The sequence below is a fragment of the Bombyx mandarina genome, chromosome 24, assembly GCF_030267445.1.
Source record: "Bombyx mandarina strain Sakado chromosome 24, ASM3026744v2".
NCBI classification, from domain to species: Eukaryota; Metazoa; Arthropoda; class Insecta; order Lepidoptera; family Bombycidae; genus Bombyx; species Bombyx mandarina.
This window is the reverse complement of record NC_143230.1, coordinates 12036210-12058852: the sequence shown is the minus strand read 5'-3', so window position 1 is coordinate 12058852 and position 22643 is coordinate 12036210. Positions and strand designations below refer to the sequence as shown.

Below are 22643 nucleotides of genomic sequence, written 5' to 3'. Positions count from 1 at the left end.
ATATAAGCATTGAAAAAAGTCTTCATTAATAAACTTCATCTCGTTCCGTTCCATTTCATTGTTCATTTAACAGAATACTATAGTCGGATTTTTTATTAGACGAAGTAAACTGACGTTTACTGTGTTGTCAGTTTTTGATGAAATAAAAATAGTGTTGTGACAAAGTGAACGATTGAAAAAACTCCTGAATTAATGAAATTGCCTCGATTGTCTAGTGAATAGTTAGTGTGCCGAACTGCCGATATCGGGCACGGGGTTCGAATTTTAGCCGTGCTTTGTACATACCAACGAGTTTTCGACGAAACATTATGTTCCTATGGTATCTACCTGTACTGAATACCGAGTGTTTTAAACATTAAGAAAAACATTGCGAGGAAGCTTGTAAGACTGTCCTATTTCCAATGCATCATATAGTTGAAACTATAGATGTATAAAATATAACAATTATAGGTACATAGGTAATGAAAATAAAAAAAACTGATTGTAGTTACATACTACTAGTAACATATTATTATATTGGATCACTTTAATACAATTTTATTGTAAAATATAAATAATATTCTTTTATAGTTTGAAATTAATGAGTAACTCTTCACACTCATTGTTCATTTATGTGATTGAACGAGAACTGAACGCATCACTATTACTTTAAATATAGCAACATTATTTCACAAAGTGACATTAGCTACTGTCAGCTGGCTTCGTTTAATTAAAAATCCGACTATAGTACATACTAGTAAACACGTGTTTATAATACACAGATTAATATATTAGTGAGTTGCGACACCATTTTTTAACCTACCTACTTTCCTGTTGTTCCGTTTTGGCACTGGTGTAGTTTTTTTTATTTAATTTCTGCCAGTCATGTTTGATGTTTTAAAGGGACGTTTTTATCTGTCGATATCGATACTTTAGTGACGTTCTCATTTATCGACAACTCACCTATGATTAGCAGAATAATAGACAGAAAACTTAACAAACCTACAACAAAAAATCATAATTTTGAATAATTATTAATTTAATTTTTTTCCTTCATTTACAGGTTTTATATTTTTCAAGGCTTATTTTCTCAGGTTTTCAATTTGTGGTACAGACGTCTCCTTGCTGTCGCATTTTGCTATTTGATATATAAACTTTTATTTTTATAATCGCACTAGCGACCCGCCCTCGCTTCGCTTCGGAAACTGTAATTATTTTATTGATTTCTCCACTATTTAATGGATGTTATTATACATATAAACCTTCCTCTTCGATCACTCTTTCTATTAAAAAAACCGCATTAAATTCCGTGGCGTAGTCTATACTAATATTATAAAGAGGAAAGATTTGTTTGTTTGTTTGTTTCGAATAGGCTCCGAAACTACTGGACCGATTTGAAAAATTCTTTTTCCATTAGAAGTCGACATTGTCCCTGATGAACATAGGCTCCTTTTTTTAATTTTTTTTTATTTTATTTTTTTGGTTTCATGTGTGTTTTAATGTTTCCGAAGCGAAGCGAGGGCGGGTCGCTAGTTTTAAATATTTAAGCATACATAGGGATATAGGGACAGAGAATGCGACTTTGTTTTATACTATGTAGTGATACCAACTGAATATACCATACAAATCATTAGTTCAACTTTCAATAAAAGCAAATACATAGTTTGAAAAATGTCTCTAGATGTTAACGAGCATAATCGACTGTGAGGCTCATAAATATTTCTTCTGAAATAGGAAGATTTAAAAAATTATTTATAATAGTTTAGCGTGGTATGGATATGTGATGCGTAGAGAGGAGATAACATGTGACTAGGAGATGTATGGAAATGGTAGTGCAAGGTACAGGGGGAAGAGGTCGACCGAAGAAGACATGGATGGAGTGTGTGAATGACGATATGAGACAGAGAGGAGTAAGTGTTGAGATGACGGCTGATAGAAGAGAATGGAAGAGAAAATTAGCTGTGCCGACCCCACCTAGTGGGATAAGGTGGAGAAAAAGAAGAAGATTTATAATAGTTATAATAATAAAGTTTTTCCAAAATTGCAGTTCATTAGAGCAGAATTAAAGTATCTACCAAATTCACTTTAGTGTGGGCTGATAAAATATTGCAATTACTACACACTACATACTAATCTACTAATAACATACATAGGGACTATAACAAAAGGTGTTTTTATAGCTATGAAGACAAATATCATTCACTTGGTCAATACCACAGACATGATTAAGCCACTGACCACTTAATTAAAAGATAAGGTACAAGACAATTAGTGAAAGAACATTCTTTATCAATTTAAAGTGGCCCAATTATAATTATAATACAATTAAATCTATTATTATGATTTTATCTAACTTTGTCGATCTCGTATCAGACCTTACTGCGTCCTGGATTGAAATTTTGATCCCATGTCTACCAAGAGCAACCGATTATGATGATGATGATTAACTGTTTACTATCTATGAAAGTGCACAAATGTGGTAAAATTAAACAAAGCGTCAACTTCACGGGATTCTCCAAAAAGTCCACTGCAAAAATCTCAGTTAATGCCCACCATTTTACTGAGATTATATTTCATCCCATATCATCTCATTTCATTTCATTTCATCCCAGTTGATTAATGTCTCAAATTAATCATCTTCATTTCATTTCATTTCACTCCGTATTTCACAAAAATAAGAATATAAATTAGAATAAGACATGACTTAAATGTCTTAGTTACCAGGTCATAAAATCCCTTAAAAAAATCAATTGAGAGTACTTAAGGATGTTAGAGGTAAATCGACTATGTTTATGAAGTGTCCGCCGAAATGTATTAAATTAAGGTGGCGCCACATTAGCATCAGGGTAAGTTTTAAAGGAAGCCAAATATTATTAGAGTAGCTTTGATAGATAATTTTTCATTAAATTAAATGTTAATCAATAAACAATCGTACCATTCATAGTTTACGAAACAAAATCACTCTATGTACACGTTTTCTTGTTATTATTCTTTAAGGTTATATTTTCTGCATTATCTTGTACAACGTAAGTTGTTGAAATGTTCAATCATTAACTACTTTAGTCAAAATAATATATTTTTTCAACTTGGAATACTTCAGTTTATCTAAAATTGCTATATTCATACCATACCCTTTGTCAACACCAGCATGATTTTGACAGGTTTTAAACTGTAATTTATAGTAAAAAGCTGGACACTTTTTGATTGATGGAAATGATTCTCCTTACGTCTACCCTCCATACACCTGATTTGATAATTGAAGATTTTTTAAACTCGACATTTCCAACAATGACATCGCTAAAAGCCATTTGCTTAATTAAAAAACAAGAAGAAATACAAGTAATAAATAATCTAAGAAATACCACAGAGTCGCGGGATGCAAGTGACTAGTTTGCGTTGCCAGTGAAGACATACGGTACTGAGAGGCAGTCGCTCATATCGGTCCATATCAGAAGATTCAAAGTCATAAAAACAAAAGGATTGGGGGAGGTGGAGAAATTAACAGATTCGCAGGAGATCCATGGTAATAGATGTATCCCGGAGATTGCGGTTAAAGTAGCATTGTCGGTGGCCGCTTGTACCAGATACTTCTCTAGTGGCGACCACACTAGGGTAGTGCGCATGGCGCCATGGCGTACCGATTTATGAGACTTCCCACGGACAAGGTGGACCGACGACTAGTCATCGCTTAGCAAAGGCGACATGTTGTTTGTCAATTTCTTAATTTTTGAAAATGAGCTTCTTATCGCACGTTTTGTTTGATAATAAAATAAGTTACATCATTATTCTAATGGACAAATATATTTGTTGGACGGTAAAATTTGAGGGGACTGTGTTCTGTAGGTGAGGGGCTATTTAAAAATACTCTGGTTCATGGTTAATATAATTATATTGCAAACTCTTTGTACACTATTACTCCATTATAATATTTTATTTTTATAAAACTCTCACATGTTGCTCTGACCGTGTCCAGATGAGAAGTCATTGTCTTCACTGAAGAGAAGACAATTATTTGTTTTAAACATTTAAAATAATTCCAATATTCGAAATCTGTAACCTTACATGTGTCAAGTGTTGCCGGCCATTATTTTCATATTCAAACTACAACAATATTTATTTCATAAAAGGCTCAACCTAAAGTATCCAATCTCCAGTAAATGAAAACAATTTATTTCAGAATCGACTATTGACCAACGACCGATTTTAGATTATAGAGACTAGCTCTAGTGAAGCCATCGGCGGCCATCTTGACGGCGCCATGTTTTGACTTTTAATTTTCATGCGCTCGCGGAACTTAATTCTAGTGCGTATTACTTCAAGTGATAAACTGTTTAGGCATGTGGACATAGTATTCAGTGAAAAACGATAAATAGCTCACATAATGGAAGATGGTTATATGGAACAGCAGGACGTGTCGTTGAACGAAGTTAGCCGAAGCGACGCACCCGAAGCAGAGGCTGGGAAGGACTTCGCCGAATACACTGGTTATGAAGAAGGTTACGAAGAGGAAGACGGCGGTAACAACTTTCGCGGTAATCGGGGCCGTGGGAGCTTCAGGTGAGAGATTTACGTTAAATGTCCTATACCTATGACTTACAAACAACACACAGCGAATATGTACCTGTCGTTATAAAATTATCGATTTTTGCCTCTATTATAAAATGGTACCCGAAGACTTGAACAACTCTTTATCAATGCGGTAAACTATGTCCTTGTTTATCTATCAAATGAATCCCAAATGAATCCCAAGAGAGCATGAGAAACTTTACAAATACGTTTAACATTTATTTTACATGTGTTTTCTGACTTTGTCGGCTCGTGTATTTTCATATATTAAAATTCATGTATAATCGTTCTGGAAACAACTCGACGGGTAAATAATACAGTGTCCCGAATAAATAGAAGTTTTATAATGTTTACTGCAATCTCCTATGTCGACCAATCCTGAACTCATGCACATTTCGGATACTGAACAATTTTTTGTAAATTTAAGCTTAAGTTATTCAGTAAGTACTGTAATTATGAAACTATATTTATTTTTTACAAAACACCAAGTGCTTTCGCTATTGTGTCATTCAAAGCTCTCAATTGAAGTTAAATGAATATTGATAGTTAAAATCTCGTGTTGATGAGTAAACCAGTTGAATCGTACATTTGCTTTGCGGATTTTATAGCTTTTAGCAAAATTTGCCAAAAAATACAGTGCAGTACAGTGGAAAGTTAAAAAGAATATTGTTAGTAGTTTCAACAGAGTATCCACGTTATTCCTTATCATATTTATTAAATATTGCAATAGCGCAAGCTCATCAAGCATTTAGCTCTTATATAGGATGCATGTTATAGCTGCATGTGCATTCTACTTAGTTCTACTGAGAAGTAGTTATGAGTCAGTTCAATTGAATCTGAACTCACAACAAGGTGGGTGGAAGCAATCACATAGTGATGTGAAAGAGCTCTGGTCACTAAGAGAGTGAGTCTACCTATCAACACAATAAAAATATAAATAGTATTAAAAATAATATGAAAGCTCATCTTTGCCTTTACCACAATCCTGTGTTCAAGCCAAACTGAATTTTGATATAATATGTTATAGCGTTCTTTGTGTAAACTGTCACTGCATAATTAAATTGCAATGCTAATTGTTGTCACTAACCAAATAAAATGCTAACTCATTAATGGAAATTTAAATTGAGTACAATCTGGAAATATTTATTAATAATATTAATAGTAATACAGATAGTTTAATGCAGCAATTACTGTGAATGAATGCAGCAGTGATTCAAGAGATGACTACTTATTTATTAGAGCAGAAGCAACCCTATTCCAGCTTGCTGTATAACATTCTTATTAACTCAGACTTCAATAAAAATTAAATTTGATATGTATGAAGAAGGTGGGTATTTTTTACATCTTTAATAATGGTGATGTTATAAAACTTTAATGATAATTATGTGCAGCATAAGTTTTTTTTGCTAGAGGGTGAAAAGGATGATACGAAGCACCCTATGTAGCCAGGAGCTTGTAGTCTATCTGGTATGAAGTACTTAATGGAGGGATCACTGTCTTCTTGAGACATGAGAATAACAGCCCCGCTCTTTAAATCATGACTGTTTTTGAGCAGAAGTGAATAGAGTATTACCCATACAAAACTAAGTAAGGTCAGAGAAGTAAAAAAAACTAATATTGATCTATATATTATATAAAATTGAATTGCTGTTCGTTAGTCTCGCTAAAACTAGAACGGCTGGACCGATTTGGCTAATTTAGGTCTTGAATTATTTGTGGAAGTCCAGTGAAGGTTTAAAAGGATAAATATGTAAGGATAGATAAATATGAAATGCTCTGAATTAAATAAAAATGACAATTTTGTTTTTTCTTTGATGTGTCCCCTGTCGGACGGATTCCTTTTGTTTGTTTTAAGTTTATTTTATACAAAAGTTTAGGTTTTTTATTTATAGATTGAGGCACTACGAAGTCTGCCGGGTCAGCTAGTATTCCAATATTTCTGTTAATGTTCATATTAGTGATTTAAAAATAAAGTTCCCTTTGTTCAACTCATGCTGCCACTGTTTTTTAATTATTTCAAATAAGATTATCATTATTATCCTTAAAGGAATATGTTTATGTTATTCACATGAATTTAAAAAAGATACACGTGCAGTGTGTTTTGGATTGCTCACCCGGAGAATCTAGTATAACCCCTTGAGGTTACTAGAATAGGTAGAAAAAACTATTTTGGTAAATGTTTGAAATGAAGATTTATTGAAAGTATACAATTACTTTTTTAATTGGCATGTAATGCATTCAGATCTCAAGTACATAGATAAGATAAGATCATTTGATTGGAAAATTTCATGTGATTAAATATCATACTTAATTCTATCACAGAACTGGACGCAGCAACATGTTACCGACCCACCTTCAAACATAAGTTTTAAGTCTTTTGCAATGAACAGTGTGTTCCCACCAAGACGGACAATGTAATTGCGAATGGACTAGCTCAATTGACTGGATTGAATAATGACAAACAATTTGCTGTGCTTATGTATTGCAATATGTATGCTAGGGGGGGCTGCATATACTGGAACAGGTCTTTATACATGTACTTACTTGTTGGTAATTTGGGTTTATGATCAGCTACATAGAGTCTACCTGATATGATATCTCATAGGTTGTGTGCTTGTCCAGGATGCCGATAATAATTTAGAATAATTTTTAAAATCTTAGTACCAACACAGGTGGGACCTAACATAATAAAATAAATACGGGTCAATGCTGCAATGTCCTTTGTGATACAAGGACTTAGCTTCACTTCTGACTATAACTCCACATTATATGAATTAAAAAAATCACCATTTTAAAAGTCACACTACTGACTTATAAAAGAACAACTAAGTAAAACAGAGCTTCTTTGGCCTAAGTACACGTCATCTCGGATCCTCCCGATCCACTAACGGTGCTTCTAGGTACTTCAAGCACCGGTCACCGTTCTCGTCGAACCCGTCGCTTGCGACGAAGGGCTCGACGAGTAAATTAACTCTCAGACACAGCCCACTGAGTTTCTCGCCGGATCTTCTCAGTGAGTCGCGTTTCCGATCCGGTGGTAGATTCTGCGAAGCACGGCTCTTGCTAGGGTTCGTGTTAGCAACGTCATCAGGTTTGAGCCCCGTGAGCTCACCTACAAAAGTTAGGGTTACGCTGATATAGCCTCTCAAGGCTCTCAGCTTAGGTAGGAAAAAAAAAAAAAAGGCCTAAGTATATAACAAATGGAGGTCAAATTAGGATATATTCTTTTTCAATATTGTTACAACTGTATTTCAGTATTGTTACATCAACCATACAAATACATTAAAGCACCACATTCAATGCAGCACATTAAAATCAAACTATCAGGATTGTTGCAGAAAACAAACAATTTTTTATACCTGTATATCATGAGTAAAAAGATTTAATCTTAATTTCATTCTGTTCAGTACATATGGATGTTGTCTCGCATACAACAATTTTTATTATTTTTTTTTTATTGCTTTTATGTTGGACTAGCTCACAGCCCATCTGGTGTTAAGTGGTTAAAGGAGCCCATAGACATCTACAACGTAAATGCGCCACCCACCTTGAGATATAAGTTCCAAGGCCTCAGTATAGTTACAACGGCTGCCCCGCCCTTCAAACCGAAACGCATTACTGCTTCACGACAGAAATAGGCAGGGTGCTGGTACCTACCCGCGCGGACTCACAAGGGGTCCTACCACCAGTAATTACGCAAATTATAATTTTGCGGGTTTGATTTTTATTACACGATGTTATTCCTTAACCGCGGAAGTCAATCGTGAACATTTGTGGAGTACATATTATACAATTGTAGATGAAAAAGACAAAGTTTATGATGGCCTTGTTTGGCCGAATAGGGTTTCCAAATTTTGCGGTTGTCGTTTCAGTTTATTGTTAACATGCCATTGTTATAGAAGCCGTGGTCGCGGCCCCCCGCCTGGTTGGATGAACGGTCCGCCGCCGCCTATGCGATTTCGTGGACGCGGCTACGGACCCACAGGACCTCCAATGCGCGGACGAGGCTTCTTCAGAGGACGGGGCGGACCCCGTTTCGGACCTAATGGACCGAATTTCGACAACAATTGGGGACCGATGGGTCCCCCGCCTCCCAACATGATGTGTCCGCCGCCCTTCGGCCCCCCTCCCGGCATGATGCCTCCCGGGGGGCCGATGGGCCCCCCTCCTAATATGATGAATCAGCCCCCGTATGGAGGACCACCTGGTATGCCGCCCCCTGGTATGGTAAGTCGATATTAAAGATATTATTTTCTGCTTTATAAGTATTCTTTGATTGTGTTGAATATGTGATACACAACATAAACCATTGAAAGAGACCTGATTGGAAAACAATATCTAATCAATACTTTTAAACAAAATCACTAAAAATATGTACTACATTTAAAACTACTATTTTAAAGATGGATATAATAAAGAGTGCACTCCGCACATTGGAAGCATCTGCTATGTGCCTCTTTTGTCTACAACTCAACATCAGAGTTCAATGTTTATGAAGGACTAACTGTATCCGTCCAATTCACTGGGCATTTAAAATTAACATTATTATTTCTCACCCGCAAAAAGAAGCTCATCATTAACGCCCCCGCAATTGGTGTAGGGAGTCCAACACTCATATAAATATTAGCCTATCTATTAAGTGCATGTATTTAATACATGGATACCAAGTTTCAAGTTAATCGGATGCATGGTTCAGTAGTTATAACGGAATATCCGTAAAAACCACTGTAGATTTATATATTAGTATAGATATAGATATACCTATATGGATTGCAATTGTAGGTGATGATAGTTGAAATAGTAGTTAGTTTTATTAAAGTGAACTGAGTGGATGGCCACTTCTACTTTGTTAGAATCATGTGTTCTAATTTGAAGAGTAGGATGATCATGTAATTGGAGAATTGTGATTCCATGTATTTTGTGTTTATTTGCAGAACCCTGAAGTATGGGTGGAAACGAAGACAGATGAAGGCAAATCATACTATTACCATGCTCGGTCCCGGGAGACTACATGGACCAGGCCAGTGGAGGGACCGAACTGCAAGGTCATCACACACGGTGAGATGGAGATACTGGTAGCTTCAGGTCGGTAGCCTGTTACAACCTTCTCTTGCCTGTTATCCCCCTAGGTGCCTCAATAAAATATTGGAGAATGCAGCTTGTATCAATGATCCAGTTTTGATTGGCTTATTGTTTTATGAGCAGCCAGTTGTCCGACAATGACATTCCCTAAGAATTGTAGACTTGATTGGCTCATCAGGATGAACTGGGGGAGAAGGTTCAGTTAGGCAGAGGTTTGGCTCTGCCCCTGGCATTGCTGAAGTCCATGCGCAACGGTAACCACTCACCATCAGGTGGGCCGTACGCTCGTCTGCCTACAAGAGTAACAAAAAATAAATAAATTAGAAAATAAGGCGCAGATACAGCAGATTTAATTTTATTCCATTAAAAATTAGTCAAGCTCACAGTCCACACTGTGTGAATAAAGCATCATGGAGTCAACGAATCACTCGGAGTATGCAATGGCTAAGGAGCTCTATTGTTGTGATATTGATTATTTCTGTATTGATCGTGCCTTGTAAAATTCAGTACAGAAAACATTATCTGTCTAAATGCTGAGGTGGCACCAACCCATAGAAGATAAATTATTATTGGACTGTTTAAATAAAATTATTGACTGACCAAAAATATTTTAATCTGGTAATAAAACATTAACAGTCTTAAGTGATTCTATTTTCCGCTGTGTTATGGCCAGTAAGCACACCCATGTTTCCCGACTGTCCCAGTTCTACGGATTGCAGCTATCATACTATACTATTCAACTTTGTTTTTTTTTTCACATAAATGGGTGGTCGAGCTCACAGCCCACCTGGTGTTAAGTGGTTACCATAGGCAATAAACGTCTACAATGTAAATGCTGCCACCCACCTTGAGATATGAGTTCTAATGCCTCAGTATAGTTACAAAGGCTGCCCTACCCTTGAAACCGAAACGCATTACTGCTTCACTGCAAAAGCAGGCGGGGTGGTGGTACCTACTCGTGCCGACTCACAAGAGGTCCTACCTTTGTTGTGCCTTTGGTGTTGCTGATTTCCATGAGCGATCGGGTATGCGTAGTGCGCGTCAGTAACGATGTGTTGTTGCAGGACAAATCCCCCAAATATCGGCACAAGGGGTCGGCATGAACGGCCCCATGGGCCAGGCGCCGCTCGTGATGCCCAACGGCATGATGCTGCCCGGCGCGCAGCACCAGTACATGGGGCCGCCGCCCTGGGGGAAGGACGGTGAGAGACTTCCATCTCCAATATACCACACTTATACTATACATAGTTCATATTTATTTACTGAAGATGCCACTCATGAAAACTGAAATAAGTATGTAATACAAACATTGCGTCTGTAATCCAATTTATATAATAAACTAGCTGACCCAGAAGACTTCGTGGTGCCTCAATCGATAAATAGACCTATACTTTTGTAGAAACAAACTTAAAACAAACAAAAGGAATCCGTCCGATGGGAGACACATCAAAGGAAAAACAAAATTGTTATTTTTATTGAATTCCGAGCATTTTCATATTTATCAACCTTTTAAACCTTCTCTGGACTTCCACAAATAATTCAAGATCAAAATTAGCCGATTCGGTCCAGCCGTTCTCGAGTTTTAGTGAAATTAATGAACAGCAATTCATTTTTATGTATATAGATAAAAAATATTAAATTAAATTTCAGATAAAGACAAAGCCTCTGAGTCTGTAGTGAGCAGTATGACTGATAACGATGAAATGCCACCGGGAGAAGCGGTCCCTGGACAGCAGCAAACCAATGGTCAGTGTAGTATTCACACTTGTTACTTTTGTATTTATTAGTCGATTTTATAACTGACAAAGTATAAAGTAAAAACCACATCTTTAAAATGCAGTAAAAAATAGTTTGATGTTTCATAAAATGTGCACAAACACTACTGGGGTAACATCTACAGTACACAAAACGTTCGTTGTTCAATCAAATATATTTTATCACAATCACAAATATAAATAAAATTATCCATTCTCATTAGTTTTTTCACTGAATGTATGTTAGGCGCGGGGTATTGAATGTCAATTTGTATTCCTACAGTGCACGGACATTGTGAACTGTCTTATTATGATGAATACGGTGGCTCATGTTCTACCAGACTTTAAATGAGTATCACTACATAGTATAAAACAAAGTCGCTTTCTCTGTCCCTATTCTAAGCGGCTTGGCTCTGCCCCTGGCATTGCTGAAGTCCATGGGCGACGGTAACCACTCACCATCAGGTGGGCAATAAAAAAAAAACCTATGTATGTTTAAATCTTTAAAACTACGCAACGGATTTTGATGCGTTTTTTTTAATAGATAGAGTGATTGAAGAGGAAGGTTTATATGTATAATAACATCCATTAAATAGTGGAGAAATACTGTTATTTTTGAGGTTTCTAGTGTGATGTGGTAAATAATCAATAATAAAATTTCATATTTCCGAAGCGAAGCGAGGGCCGGTCGCTAGTTTGTAATAAAACTGAACTGTATCCACAGGTTACAACGCATACCAGCAGGGAGAGTCATACGGGCCCCCGGGCTGGCCGGCCTGGGGCTGGCCTCCCGCCGTGAACAACCCAGGCAACCCCGACGCGGCCCCGGGCGCGTGGCCTAGTAGCGGCGCCGCGCCGCAGTGCGAGCCCGCCGAGCAGCCCCGGGCGCCGCCCACCGTGCCCATGCCCAAGAAGGAAACCGTTCGTATACACATTACTTACGTCTTTTTTTTTTATTGCTTTGATGGATGGACGAGCTCACAGCTCACCTGGCGTTAAGTGGTTACCGAAGCTTAAAGACATCGGTAACATAAATGCCACGTCACCCACCTTGAGATATAAGTTCTAAGGTCTCAGTAGAGTTACGACGGCTGCCCCGCCCTCAAACCGAAACCTACTCGTGCGGACTCACAAGAGGTCCTACCACCAGTAATTACGAAAATTATAGTTTTGTGGGTTTGATTTTAGGCTATTGCATAGCTTCTATCGCGGGCCTTGAGCGCGACGACTGAATCCAGAAATTCCGTAACGAAAATAACCTGATACCCCCACTACGCCTACTATGTAGCTCGCGTTCAACATATTCACACGTTGCGCTGGTGTAGTGTTTGTGAATAAGCGCGCCGCGTGACGTTGCACTGCATGCGCATCATGAAAAGTCTGCCCATCTCTCTCGCGCGGTCTAGCTTATGAGTGTGAAGGGGACAGTTAATGTTTTGCTTTTGTTAATGTTTATAAATATAGCGTGGTCTTATTTTTATTATTGTTTTAATATTAAATTATTATTGTCTAATTGTAATTGCATAAGTTGATAAAAAATGCTTTGCAATAGCTTTACCGCGGCAGTCCCCGAGTGCCACACGTGTTTTTTTATTACACCATGTTATTCCTTCACCGTGGAAGTCGCCCTGGAACCGTTAGCGTTCGTGAGCTAACGATGCTTGTGGTTTGCAGGTGATCTCGCCCAAGCTGCTGGAGCTGGCGGCGGAGTGGACGAGCCACAAGGCGCCGGACGGCCGCCCCTACTACTACAACGCCAGCAAGCAGGAGAGCGTCTGGGAGAAGCCCGCAGTGCTCAAGGAACTCGACGGTACGCGACGTGCTATTTGTACAGGGGACAGTGTAGTCCACGATTATTTTTTTTATAGCTTAGACCTGGTGTTATGTGGTTATTGGAGCCCATAGACATTTACAACGTAAATGCGCCACCCACCTTGAGATATAAGTTCTAAGGGTCTCAAGTTACAATGGCTGCCCCACCCTTCAAACCGAAGCGCATTGCTGCTTCACGGCAGAAATAGAACCCGTGCGGACTAACAAGAGAACGTCACTTGTTTGTGTGCGGACTTGGTTGACAGATATAAATCTTTGTGAGATGAAAAGTAATTATCACTTATGTAACGTCGACCTAGAAGATATAGATTGTTCATCACTTGCCGAGAGAGCTCAATGGAAGCGATACCACAGAAATCCCATTTGTCAAAGAACACCATATTCAGTGTGTGCACTCAATTAGTATGATCAATATATACATATAGGGTTACTTCCTGGTGTGAACCTACACGGGTAGGTACCGCTACTCTGCCTATTTCTGCCGTGAAGCAATAATACGTTTCGTTTGAAGAGTGGGGCAGCCGTTGTACGACTGTGGCTTAGAATTCATGTCTCAAGTTGGGCGAAGGCATTTATGTTGTCGGTTTCTATGGGGTTCGATAACCACTCAATACTATGTGAGCTATTTTTTTTTTTATTGCCTTTGTAGGCAGACGAGCATACGGCCCACCTGATGGTGAGTGGTTACCGTCGCCCATGGACTTCAGCAATGCCAGGAGCAGAGCCAAGCCGCTGCCTACCGCCTATGCTCGAACAAAGCAATAAAAATAGTTGCATTTTTTACTGTTTTGTTGCAGGCCTTATATTTTACTTTACGGTACCTTGTGATAACACAATTCAAGGTTCTATGGAGCAATAGTTGTTTGTTATGTTCAATTGCTCTCTGTTCCGGAACCATTTACTTGAACTCATTTTTCCGGCAAATACATTATTCTAGTAGAACACTAGCTACAGTTTTCGGCTTGATATACCCTGTATGGGATACCCGGTGTCATATTTCTTGTCATCATGTTTATTGCTTTGAATGAAAAGGAAAAGTTTTTTCAACTCAAAGCGTGAAGTTAGTCCCCATTTGAGCACTTAATGCGGTATGCAACATTTCGAAATCTGAGCAGCCTGACAGAGGGATAGTACTTGGGCTGTACAAAATAATTTATAAAATAAACGGGTTACATTGCAAGGGGCACCATGTCACGGGTTAACTTCTTGAGGCACCGACTTCACTTTCTTTATGATGCCATCCCCGTACCAAGTGACTAAATTTTATCTCCACTATTAAAAAAAAAAAAACACTGAACATTTAAGAAATTTTTAAATTGGTTTCTTAGTTTAGTCTATAAAAATATTTTTTTAATGAGCGCTCATTACTGAAGTAGCTATGTACCCAACACGCGTTCACATACTGCAATGCCACTGGCGGCCGCCCGCTTTCTGTACATCCGTCGTCACAGCTTCTTGGATGTTTAATTTGAAGGCTTTGGTTTGGTTGTGCAATACGTTGCTTTTGTGAATAACATAAATTCGTTAATTTGTCTGCAGATATAAAATCCTTGATAGCCGCCGAGAAGGGCGAGAAATATCCCAATATAGAAATAGATCCCAGCAAAATAGTGGGTGAGTAGGCAAAGTGTCCATACAACCTCCACACTCGCACTTTAGTTCACTGCAGCTAACAGACGCACAAGCTACACCCCTCCACATATCTGTTCCTCCCCCCTCACTCACTCTCCCACTGACTGCAGCTCACAGACACATAAGCTACACCCCTCTCCACATATCTGTTCCTCCTCCCTCACTCACTCTCCCACTGACTGCAGCTAACAGACACACAAGCTACACCCCTCTCCACATATCTGTTCCTCCCTCCTCACTCACTCTCCCACTGACTGCAGCTAACAGACACACAAGCTACACCCCTCTCCACATATCTGTTCCTCCCCCCTCACTCACTCTCCCACTGACTGCAGCTAACAGACACATAAGCTACACCCCTCTCCACATATCTGTTCCTCCTCCCTCACTCACTCTCCCACTGACTGCAGCTAACAGACACACAAGCTACACCCCTCTCCACATATCTGTTCCTCCCTCCTCACTCACTCTCCCACTGACTGCAGCTAACAGACACACAAGCTACACCCCTCTCCACATATCTGTTCCTCCCTCCTCACTCACTCTCCCACTGACTGCAGCTAACAGACACACAAGCTACACCCCTCTCCACATATCTGTTCCTCCTCCCTCACTCACTCTCCCACTGACTGCAGCTAACAGACACACAAGCTACACCCCTCTCCACATATCTGTTCCTCCCTCCTCACTCACTCTCCCACTGACTGCAGCTAACAGACACACAAGCTACACCCCTCTCCACATATCTGTTCCTCCCTCCTCACTCACTCTCCCACTGACTGCAGCTAACAGACACACAAGCTACACCCCTCTCCACATATCTGTTCCTCCCTCCTCACTCACTCTCCCACTGACTGCAGCTAACAGACACACAAGCTACACCCCTCTCCACATATCTGTTCCTCCTCCCTCACTCACTCTCCCACTGACTGCAGCTAACAGACACACAAGCTACACCCCTCTCCACATATCTGTTCCTCCCTCCTCACTCACTCTCCCACTGACTGCAGCTAACAGACACACAAGCTACACCCCTCTCCACATATCTGTTCCTCCCTCCTCACTCACTCTCCCACTGACTGCAGCTAACAGACACACAAGCTACACCCCTCTCCACATATCTGTTCCTCCCCCCTCACTCACTCTCCCACTGACTGCAGCTAACAGACACACAAGCTACACCCCTCTCCACATATCTGTTCCTCCCTCCTCACTCACTCTCCCACTGACTGCAGCTAACAGACACACAAGCTACACCCCTCTCCACATATCTGTTCCTCCCTCCTCACTCACTCTCCCACTGACTGCAGCTAACAGACACACAAGCTACACCCCTCTCCACATATCTGTTCCTCCTCCCTCACTCACTCTCCCACTGACTGCAGCTAACAGACACACAAGCTACACCCCTCTCCACATATCTGTTCCTCCCTCCTCACTCACTCTCCCACTGACTGCAGCTAACAGACACACAAGCTACACCCCTCTCCACATATCTGTTCCTCCCCCCTCACTCACTCTCCCACTGACTGCAGCTAACAGACACACAAGCTACACCCCTCTCCACATATCTGTTCCTCCCCCCTCACTCACTCTCCCACTGACTGCAGCTAACAGACACACAAGCTACACCCCTCTCCACATATCTGTTCCTCCCCCCTCACTCACTCTCCCACTGACTGCAGCTAACAGACACACAAGCTACACCCCTCTCCACATATCTGTTCCTCCCCCCTCACTCACTCTCCCACTGACTGCAGCTAACAGACACACAAGCTACACCCCTCTCCACATATCTGTTCCTCCCTCCTCACTCACTCTCCCACTGACTGCAGCTAACAGACACACAAGTTATACTCTTTACACTCTTTAGTTTTCATTTACTTAATTTTTTATTGCCATAAAAATACAGGCAAGCCTACAATCCACCCGATCATAAGTGGTTATATTTGCTCATAGATATCAGCAATAGAAATGTTAATTATACTCTACGAAGAAACAACTAACTCGATCTTGTGCTTTGTAATTATTCAGTAAAAAAATTGATGTGGGTATGACTTCAGAGCTACTAACGTGTGTGTGGGCGTGTGAGATAGACTATGTGTGTGTTTCTACGCTTACACTCTTCCTTGAGAACACTTAGTCAATCAATTTAAAAGTTTTTGTGTACCTTTTTAATATAGAATATTCTTTATAAATAATTGCTGGCACTTTTAAAGAGTTCACAATTAACATGAGTACAGCACAGCCAACCTGCCGCCTCCAGCTGGGGACTCGTGTGCCCAGACACGCTCACCTTGATATTATTAATGAACTTTAACAATATTTCACAACAGTCATCGACGTTGAAGAGGACGAGGAACCGCAGAGCAACACCGATGCGGAGAAGGAAGCCGCCGCCGCCGAGAAGGAGAAGCAGAAAGAGGAGAAGGAAAAGGCGGAGAAGGAGCGACTCGAGAAGGAAAAGGCGGACAAGGAGAAGACCGAGAAGGAAGCTGCCGAGAAGGAGAAGGCGAAGCACGGCAGGAGACCCATCTCTACCACGCCCATCGTAGGAACGCCTTGGTGGGTTTACTTGCACGGCTCAGTGACAAATAAGTTGTACATAATAGTAATTTATTTATTTCTCTCTTAAAGGTATAGTACAAATACAAATGGAAATTAACCTTATAATTTGTTTTGTAAGCCTTTGAAAGAGCTAGAGTCTGTACTATAGGTTCAAAGACCTGTATTACTGATCTCCAGGCTCCCTCCATCTTAAGATAGATTAGGTTATTATATAGATTAGATAAGAAAGCAAGGTAACATTTACCTATACAAAATTGGGGGAAAAGTCTTATCGCATTATAGTATGTATGAGCTTGTAATAAAATCTCTTTGGCTATACTATTTGTATCTGGCTGGTTTTGGTAAAAGTTTAAATTTGAAAGAAGATAATTCCAAATTCAAATTAGGAAAATGTGTGATTTTTATTTATTTTTCGTGCTGTCAAGATGAGTGAATGTAATGAAGAAATTCGATAGAATTCGATTCTAGAAGTCGTCGTGGCCTAAAGGATAAGACGTCCGGTGCATTCGTATGTAGCGATGCACCGATGTTCGAATCCCGCAGGCGGGTACCAATTTTTCTAATGAAATACGTACTCAACAAATGTTCACTTCCACGGTGAAGGAATAACATCGTGCAATAAAAATCAAACCCGCAAAATTATAATTTGCGTAATCACTGGTGGTAGGACCTCTTGTGAGTCCGCACGGGTAGGTACCACCGCCCCGCCTATTTCTGCCGTGAAGCAGTAATGCGTTTCGGTTTGAAGGGTGGGGCAGCCGTTGTGACTATACTGAGACCTTAGAACTATATCTCAAGGTGTGTGGCGCATTTACGTTGTAGATGTCTATGGGCTCCAGTAACCACTTAACACCAGGTGGGCTGTGAGCTCGTCCACACATCTAAGCAAAAAAAAAAAAAATACATTTTAAAATTTTACTACAAAAAAAGGTAAAAATGCAACGCAAGCCGCGAAAAACTTTTTCCCCAACCTTATTATATACCTAGTCAGGTCATAAGTATTGTCACACAGTAACAACTTTTCTTTTAGAATGCTGGCCACAAAAAAGTTTATTGAATTCGAATTTCGAATTGTTCATGAAAATAAAAATGAAAACTTTTAGAATTTTACTCATTTTTAAATATGGAGTGGACGCTTAAAGAAGACCGTGTTGCAGTTATTGCGTTGCATCGTTGCGGTTACGCGCCAATTCAAATTTTTAACATACTGAAAAATTTGAATATAACCAAAAGATTCGTTTATCGTACCATCAAACGATACAATGAAGACTCTAGTGTAGATGACAGGTCAAGAAGTGGTCGCCCTCGGTCTGTTAGGACTCCAGCAGTGATAAAAGCTGTGAAGACGCGAATTCAAAAAAATCCCAAACGTAAGCAAAAACTGTTGGCCCTTCAGATGGGGTTAAGCAGAACCACGGTGAAAAGGGTGTTAAATGAAGACTTAGGGCTTCGGGCATATCGAAGAAAAACAGGACATCGTTTGAATGCTCGTCTAATGGACCTGAGACTGAAGAGATGCCGCGCTTTGTTGAAGCGGTACCCGGGAAAAAAATATCGGGACATTCTTTTTTCGGATGAAAAAACTTTTACCGTAGAAGAGAGCTACAACAAACAAAATGATAAGGTGTACGCACACAGTAGTGAAGAAGCGAGCAACCGTATTCCGCGTGTCCAACGAGGTCATTTTCCATCTTCGCTCATGGTATGGTTGGGAGTTTCTTATTGGGGCTTAACAGAGGTACATTTTTGTGAGAAAGGTGTAAAAACGAATGCAGTTGTGTATCAAAATACAGTCCTGACGAACCTTGTGGAACCTGTTTCTCATACCATGTTCAATAACAGGCACTGGGTATTCCAACAAGATTCGGCGTCAGCTCATAGAGCGAAGAGCACACAAGACTGGCTGGCGGCGCGTGAAATCGACTTCATCCGGCACGAAGACTGGCCCTCCTCCAGTCCAGATTTGAATCCGTTAGATTACAAGATATGGCAACACTTGGAGGAAAAGGCGTGCTCAAAGCCTCATCCCAATTTGGAGTCACTCAAGACATCCTTGATTAAGGCAGCCGCCGATATTGACATGGACCTCGTTCGTGCTGCGATAGACGACTGGCCGCGCAGATTGAAGGCCTGTATTCAAAATCACGGAGGTCATTTTGAATAAACTTTAGTGTCATAAGAATCTATGTTTTGTTAAGTTCATTTTGGTATATGAATGGTTACATAATGAATAAACATGTTTCAATTATTTTACATTAAACATGTGACAGAATTTATGACCTGACTAGGTAGATAACACGGAACGCTCTCGGTAACCGCGTGTCGTGCTTGCGTGCAGGTGCGTCGTGTGGACGGACGACGGGCGCGTGTTCTTCCACAACCCCACCGAGCTCACGTCCGTGTGGGACCGCCCCGAGCTGCTCATCGGCCGCCCCGACGTGGACCGCGCCGTCACCAACCCGCCCGCCGCCGTGCTCGACCTGCTGGTGAGCGCCGCCCCCCCCCAACCCCCCGCACCCGCACCCCCGCACCGCTCTGTAGCCGCGCCCCTCTGTGCAGCGCATCACGTCCACCGTGGGCGGCAAGGAGTCGGAGCCCGGCGTGTCCAGCACCACGCCCTCCGTCACCAGCACCGCCGACACCAAGCGCCCGGCCGACGCAGACGCGGACGCCGCCGCCGCCGCCGCCACCGCCGCCAAGAAGCCAAAGATTGAAGAAAGTTAGTATCTGCTCTCGACGACACCGTGAGGCTTGGTACTTCTTATATAATCCTAAAAGGTTTTGGGCCATGAACGACCAGCCGTCTGGACAGGCAAAGGGGATGGGTGCGGTCCGTGGTCATGTTACGGGGTGGGTTCAGGAGCTCTTTTTAAAAAAGGAAACTGACTGGCACTGCGTTTATTATATAAAAGAAATAAAATTCAAATTCAAAATCATTTATTTCAACTTAGATGTCAGTATGACACACTTGTTGAATGTCAAAATATAAATAACAATGTTAACTCTACCAACGGTTCCAAAAAAAGCCACAGTCCTGAGAAGAACCGGCGAAACAAACAGCGGGGTTTTTTTTTTGTTTTGTATTTTCTCAACTATTTTCTTTTTTTTTAAACAAGAAAACATATTTACAGTATACAAAAAAACAAGTCAAAAAAATACAATTCAAATAAATAATAATAATAATGAAAAATGAAAAGGCCAGGAGCGAACGCCTCATTCCCACGTAGTGCCATCTAGTAAAAAATCCTTAACTTTATAATATGCCTTGTTGCACAAACGTTCCTTGACAGTTTTCTTAAATCTATGAACAGGTAGTAGTTGAACGTTTTGTGGGATCTTGTTGAAAAGCTGTACACCCAGCCCCCTGAAAGAGTTGCTGATTTTCTTAATTCGAGCCGCCGGCAACGCAAGCCTATGTTTGTTCCTAGTGTTCACATTGTGCAAATCGCAGACTCTGGGGAATTCTTCAATGTCTTTACGCACGTACAATAAATTTTCAAAAATGTATTGGGACACTAAAGTTAGAATTTTGATTTCCTTAAACTTGTCCCTCAAGGATTCCCTCGGGTGCATATTATAAATAGCACGAATAGCCCTCTTCTGCAGGATGAAAATCGTTTCGACATCGGCAGCATTGCCCCATAGCAAAATGCCATAGGACATAACACTATGAAAATAACTAAAATAAACCAGGCGTGCCGTATCTTCATTAATATACATTCGCATTTTTTTTACTGCAAACGCTGCAGAACTAAGCCTACTCGCTAACTTGCATATGTGAGGACCCCACTGCAGCTTAGAATCAACTGTTATACCAAGAAAAACTGTCGAATCCACAAGCTCCAGTGTTTCTCCACTTACAGTAATATTAGTGTCAACTTGTCTAACATTAGGTGTGGTAAATTTTATACATTTTGTTTTTTACAAATAAAAATAGTACAAATGATGTATGTTTCCGCTGCTTAAGAAAAATCTGCCGCGCTTTCAGTAATAAATCGTCTTTTATATAGACGATGCATTCAAGAATGCCTTAATCTGCATTATTATGGAAGTGAAACTTCTTTAGGATCGCTGTGATGTGATTTCAAATTCGATGAAACGAAAAAATGAAACGTGAAGTTAAAATATCAATTCACAGAGGGCGCCATCCCGTACCACCACGTACACAATGCATAAAAGATACATTAAATGAATAAAGAAAACATTACACACACTACATACCATGTATTTGACGCACACACGCATATTGTCAAACTTTTGTTCTTGACGTCTGTTGTCAAATTGAGAATAGATTAAATATTGTCTGTCTTTGTTAATATATGCCTATAGTGTTGTAGTCTTGGCGTTGAAAATACAATCATAATAGTGTAGAAAGTTAGAATTCCAATGAATGATGTGTAACTATAAAGTAAGTTGCGGTTGCAGAGCTGGAGGAGGTGAGCCCGGCGGAGGCGGAGGCGCGGGCGGCGCGCGTGCGCGTGGCGGTGCCGCACGAGCAGCGCGTGGCGTCCTTCCGCGCCATGCTGCGCGAGAAGAACGTCTCCGCCTTCAGCACCTGGGACAAGGAGCTGCACAAGATCGTCTTCGAGCCGCGCTACCTCGTGCTCAACTGCAAGGAGCGGCGCCAGGCACGTGCCGTACTGTACTATACTTGTACATGTACAGGTGGGCTGTGAGCTCGTCCTCCCATCTAAGCAATAAAAATAATGAAACGCACATTTAGACTTCACGAATACACTAACACAACTATCAAACGTCCACATCTCCAATTGCTATGAGCGGGCCCTGGTAACTAACCCATACTCGGGCCCACCCCTCCCATCCTGGTGGAATTGGAAACGTCTCTGAGCCACCAGTAATCTGACCCGTCTAAGAAAACTTGGATGTTGAACTGTAATTATTTATACAGATATTTAATCAGTACGTGACGGAACGCGCCGAGGAAGAGAGGAAGGAGAAAAAAAACCGATTGCTAGCAAAGAAGGCGAACTTCAAGCAACTCTTGGACGAAGCCAAGCTTCATACCAAGTACGTAGCGGCACGACGCACCAAATGAAATCAAAAATTATTATTTTTTATTCAACATAAATGAAAGTATATACTTGTTGAACGTCAAAAAGAACTACTGCCAATTCACAAAAACTAGCCTTCGTCCTGAGAAGAACTGGCAAGAAACTCAGCGGGCATGACTTTTTTTTAAATATTAGATTTAGCTTGGTACTAACTAGC

At 40.5% G+C, this 22643-nt stretch overlaps 1 protein-coding gene across 7 annotated transcripts in view; it reads left to right on the top strand.

The window, feature by feature from the left end:
- The first annotated feature begins 4207 nt into the window (after positions 1–4207).
- LOC114243835 (transcription elongation regulator 1) overlaps positions 4208–22643 on the top strand; it is a 41337-nt gene continuing 22901 nt past the window's right edge. For 2 of the 7 annotated variants that reach the window (XM_089737937.1, XM_089737943.1), the window contains exons 1-13: positions 4208–4536; positions 8445–8772; positions 9480–9630; positions 10692–10829; positions 11278–11373; positions 12106–12302; positions 13056–13191; positions 14754–14828; positions 17183–17411; positions 19753–19900; positions 19974–20133; positions 21840–22042; positions 22324–22442. In XM_089737937.1, the coding sequence (XP_089594063.1) occupies positions 4361–4536; positions 8445–8772; positions 9480–9630; positions 10692–10829; positions 11278–11373; positions 12106–12302; positions 13056–13191; positions 14754–14828; positions 17183–17411; positions 19753–19900; positions 19974–20133; positions 21840–22042; positions 22324–22442 (2156 nt within the window). In that variant the 5' untranslated portion in view covers positions 4208–4360. The remainder of the gene's footprint in view (positions 4537–8444; positions 8773–9479; positions 9631–10691; positions 10830–11277; positions 11374–12105; positions 12303–13055; positions 13192–14753; positions 14829–17182; positions 17412–19752; positions 19901–19973; positions 20134–21839; positions 22043–22323; positions 22443–22643) is intronic. The other 5 variants (XM_089737939.1, XM_089737938.1, XM_089737942.1 and 2 more) reach the window with 5 other exon arrangements.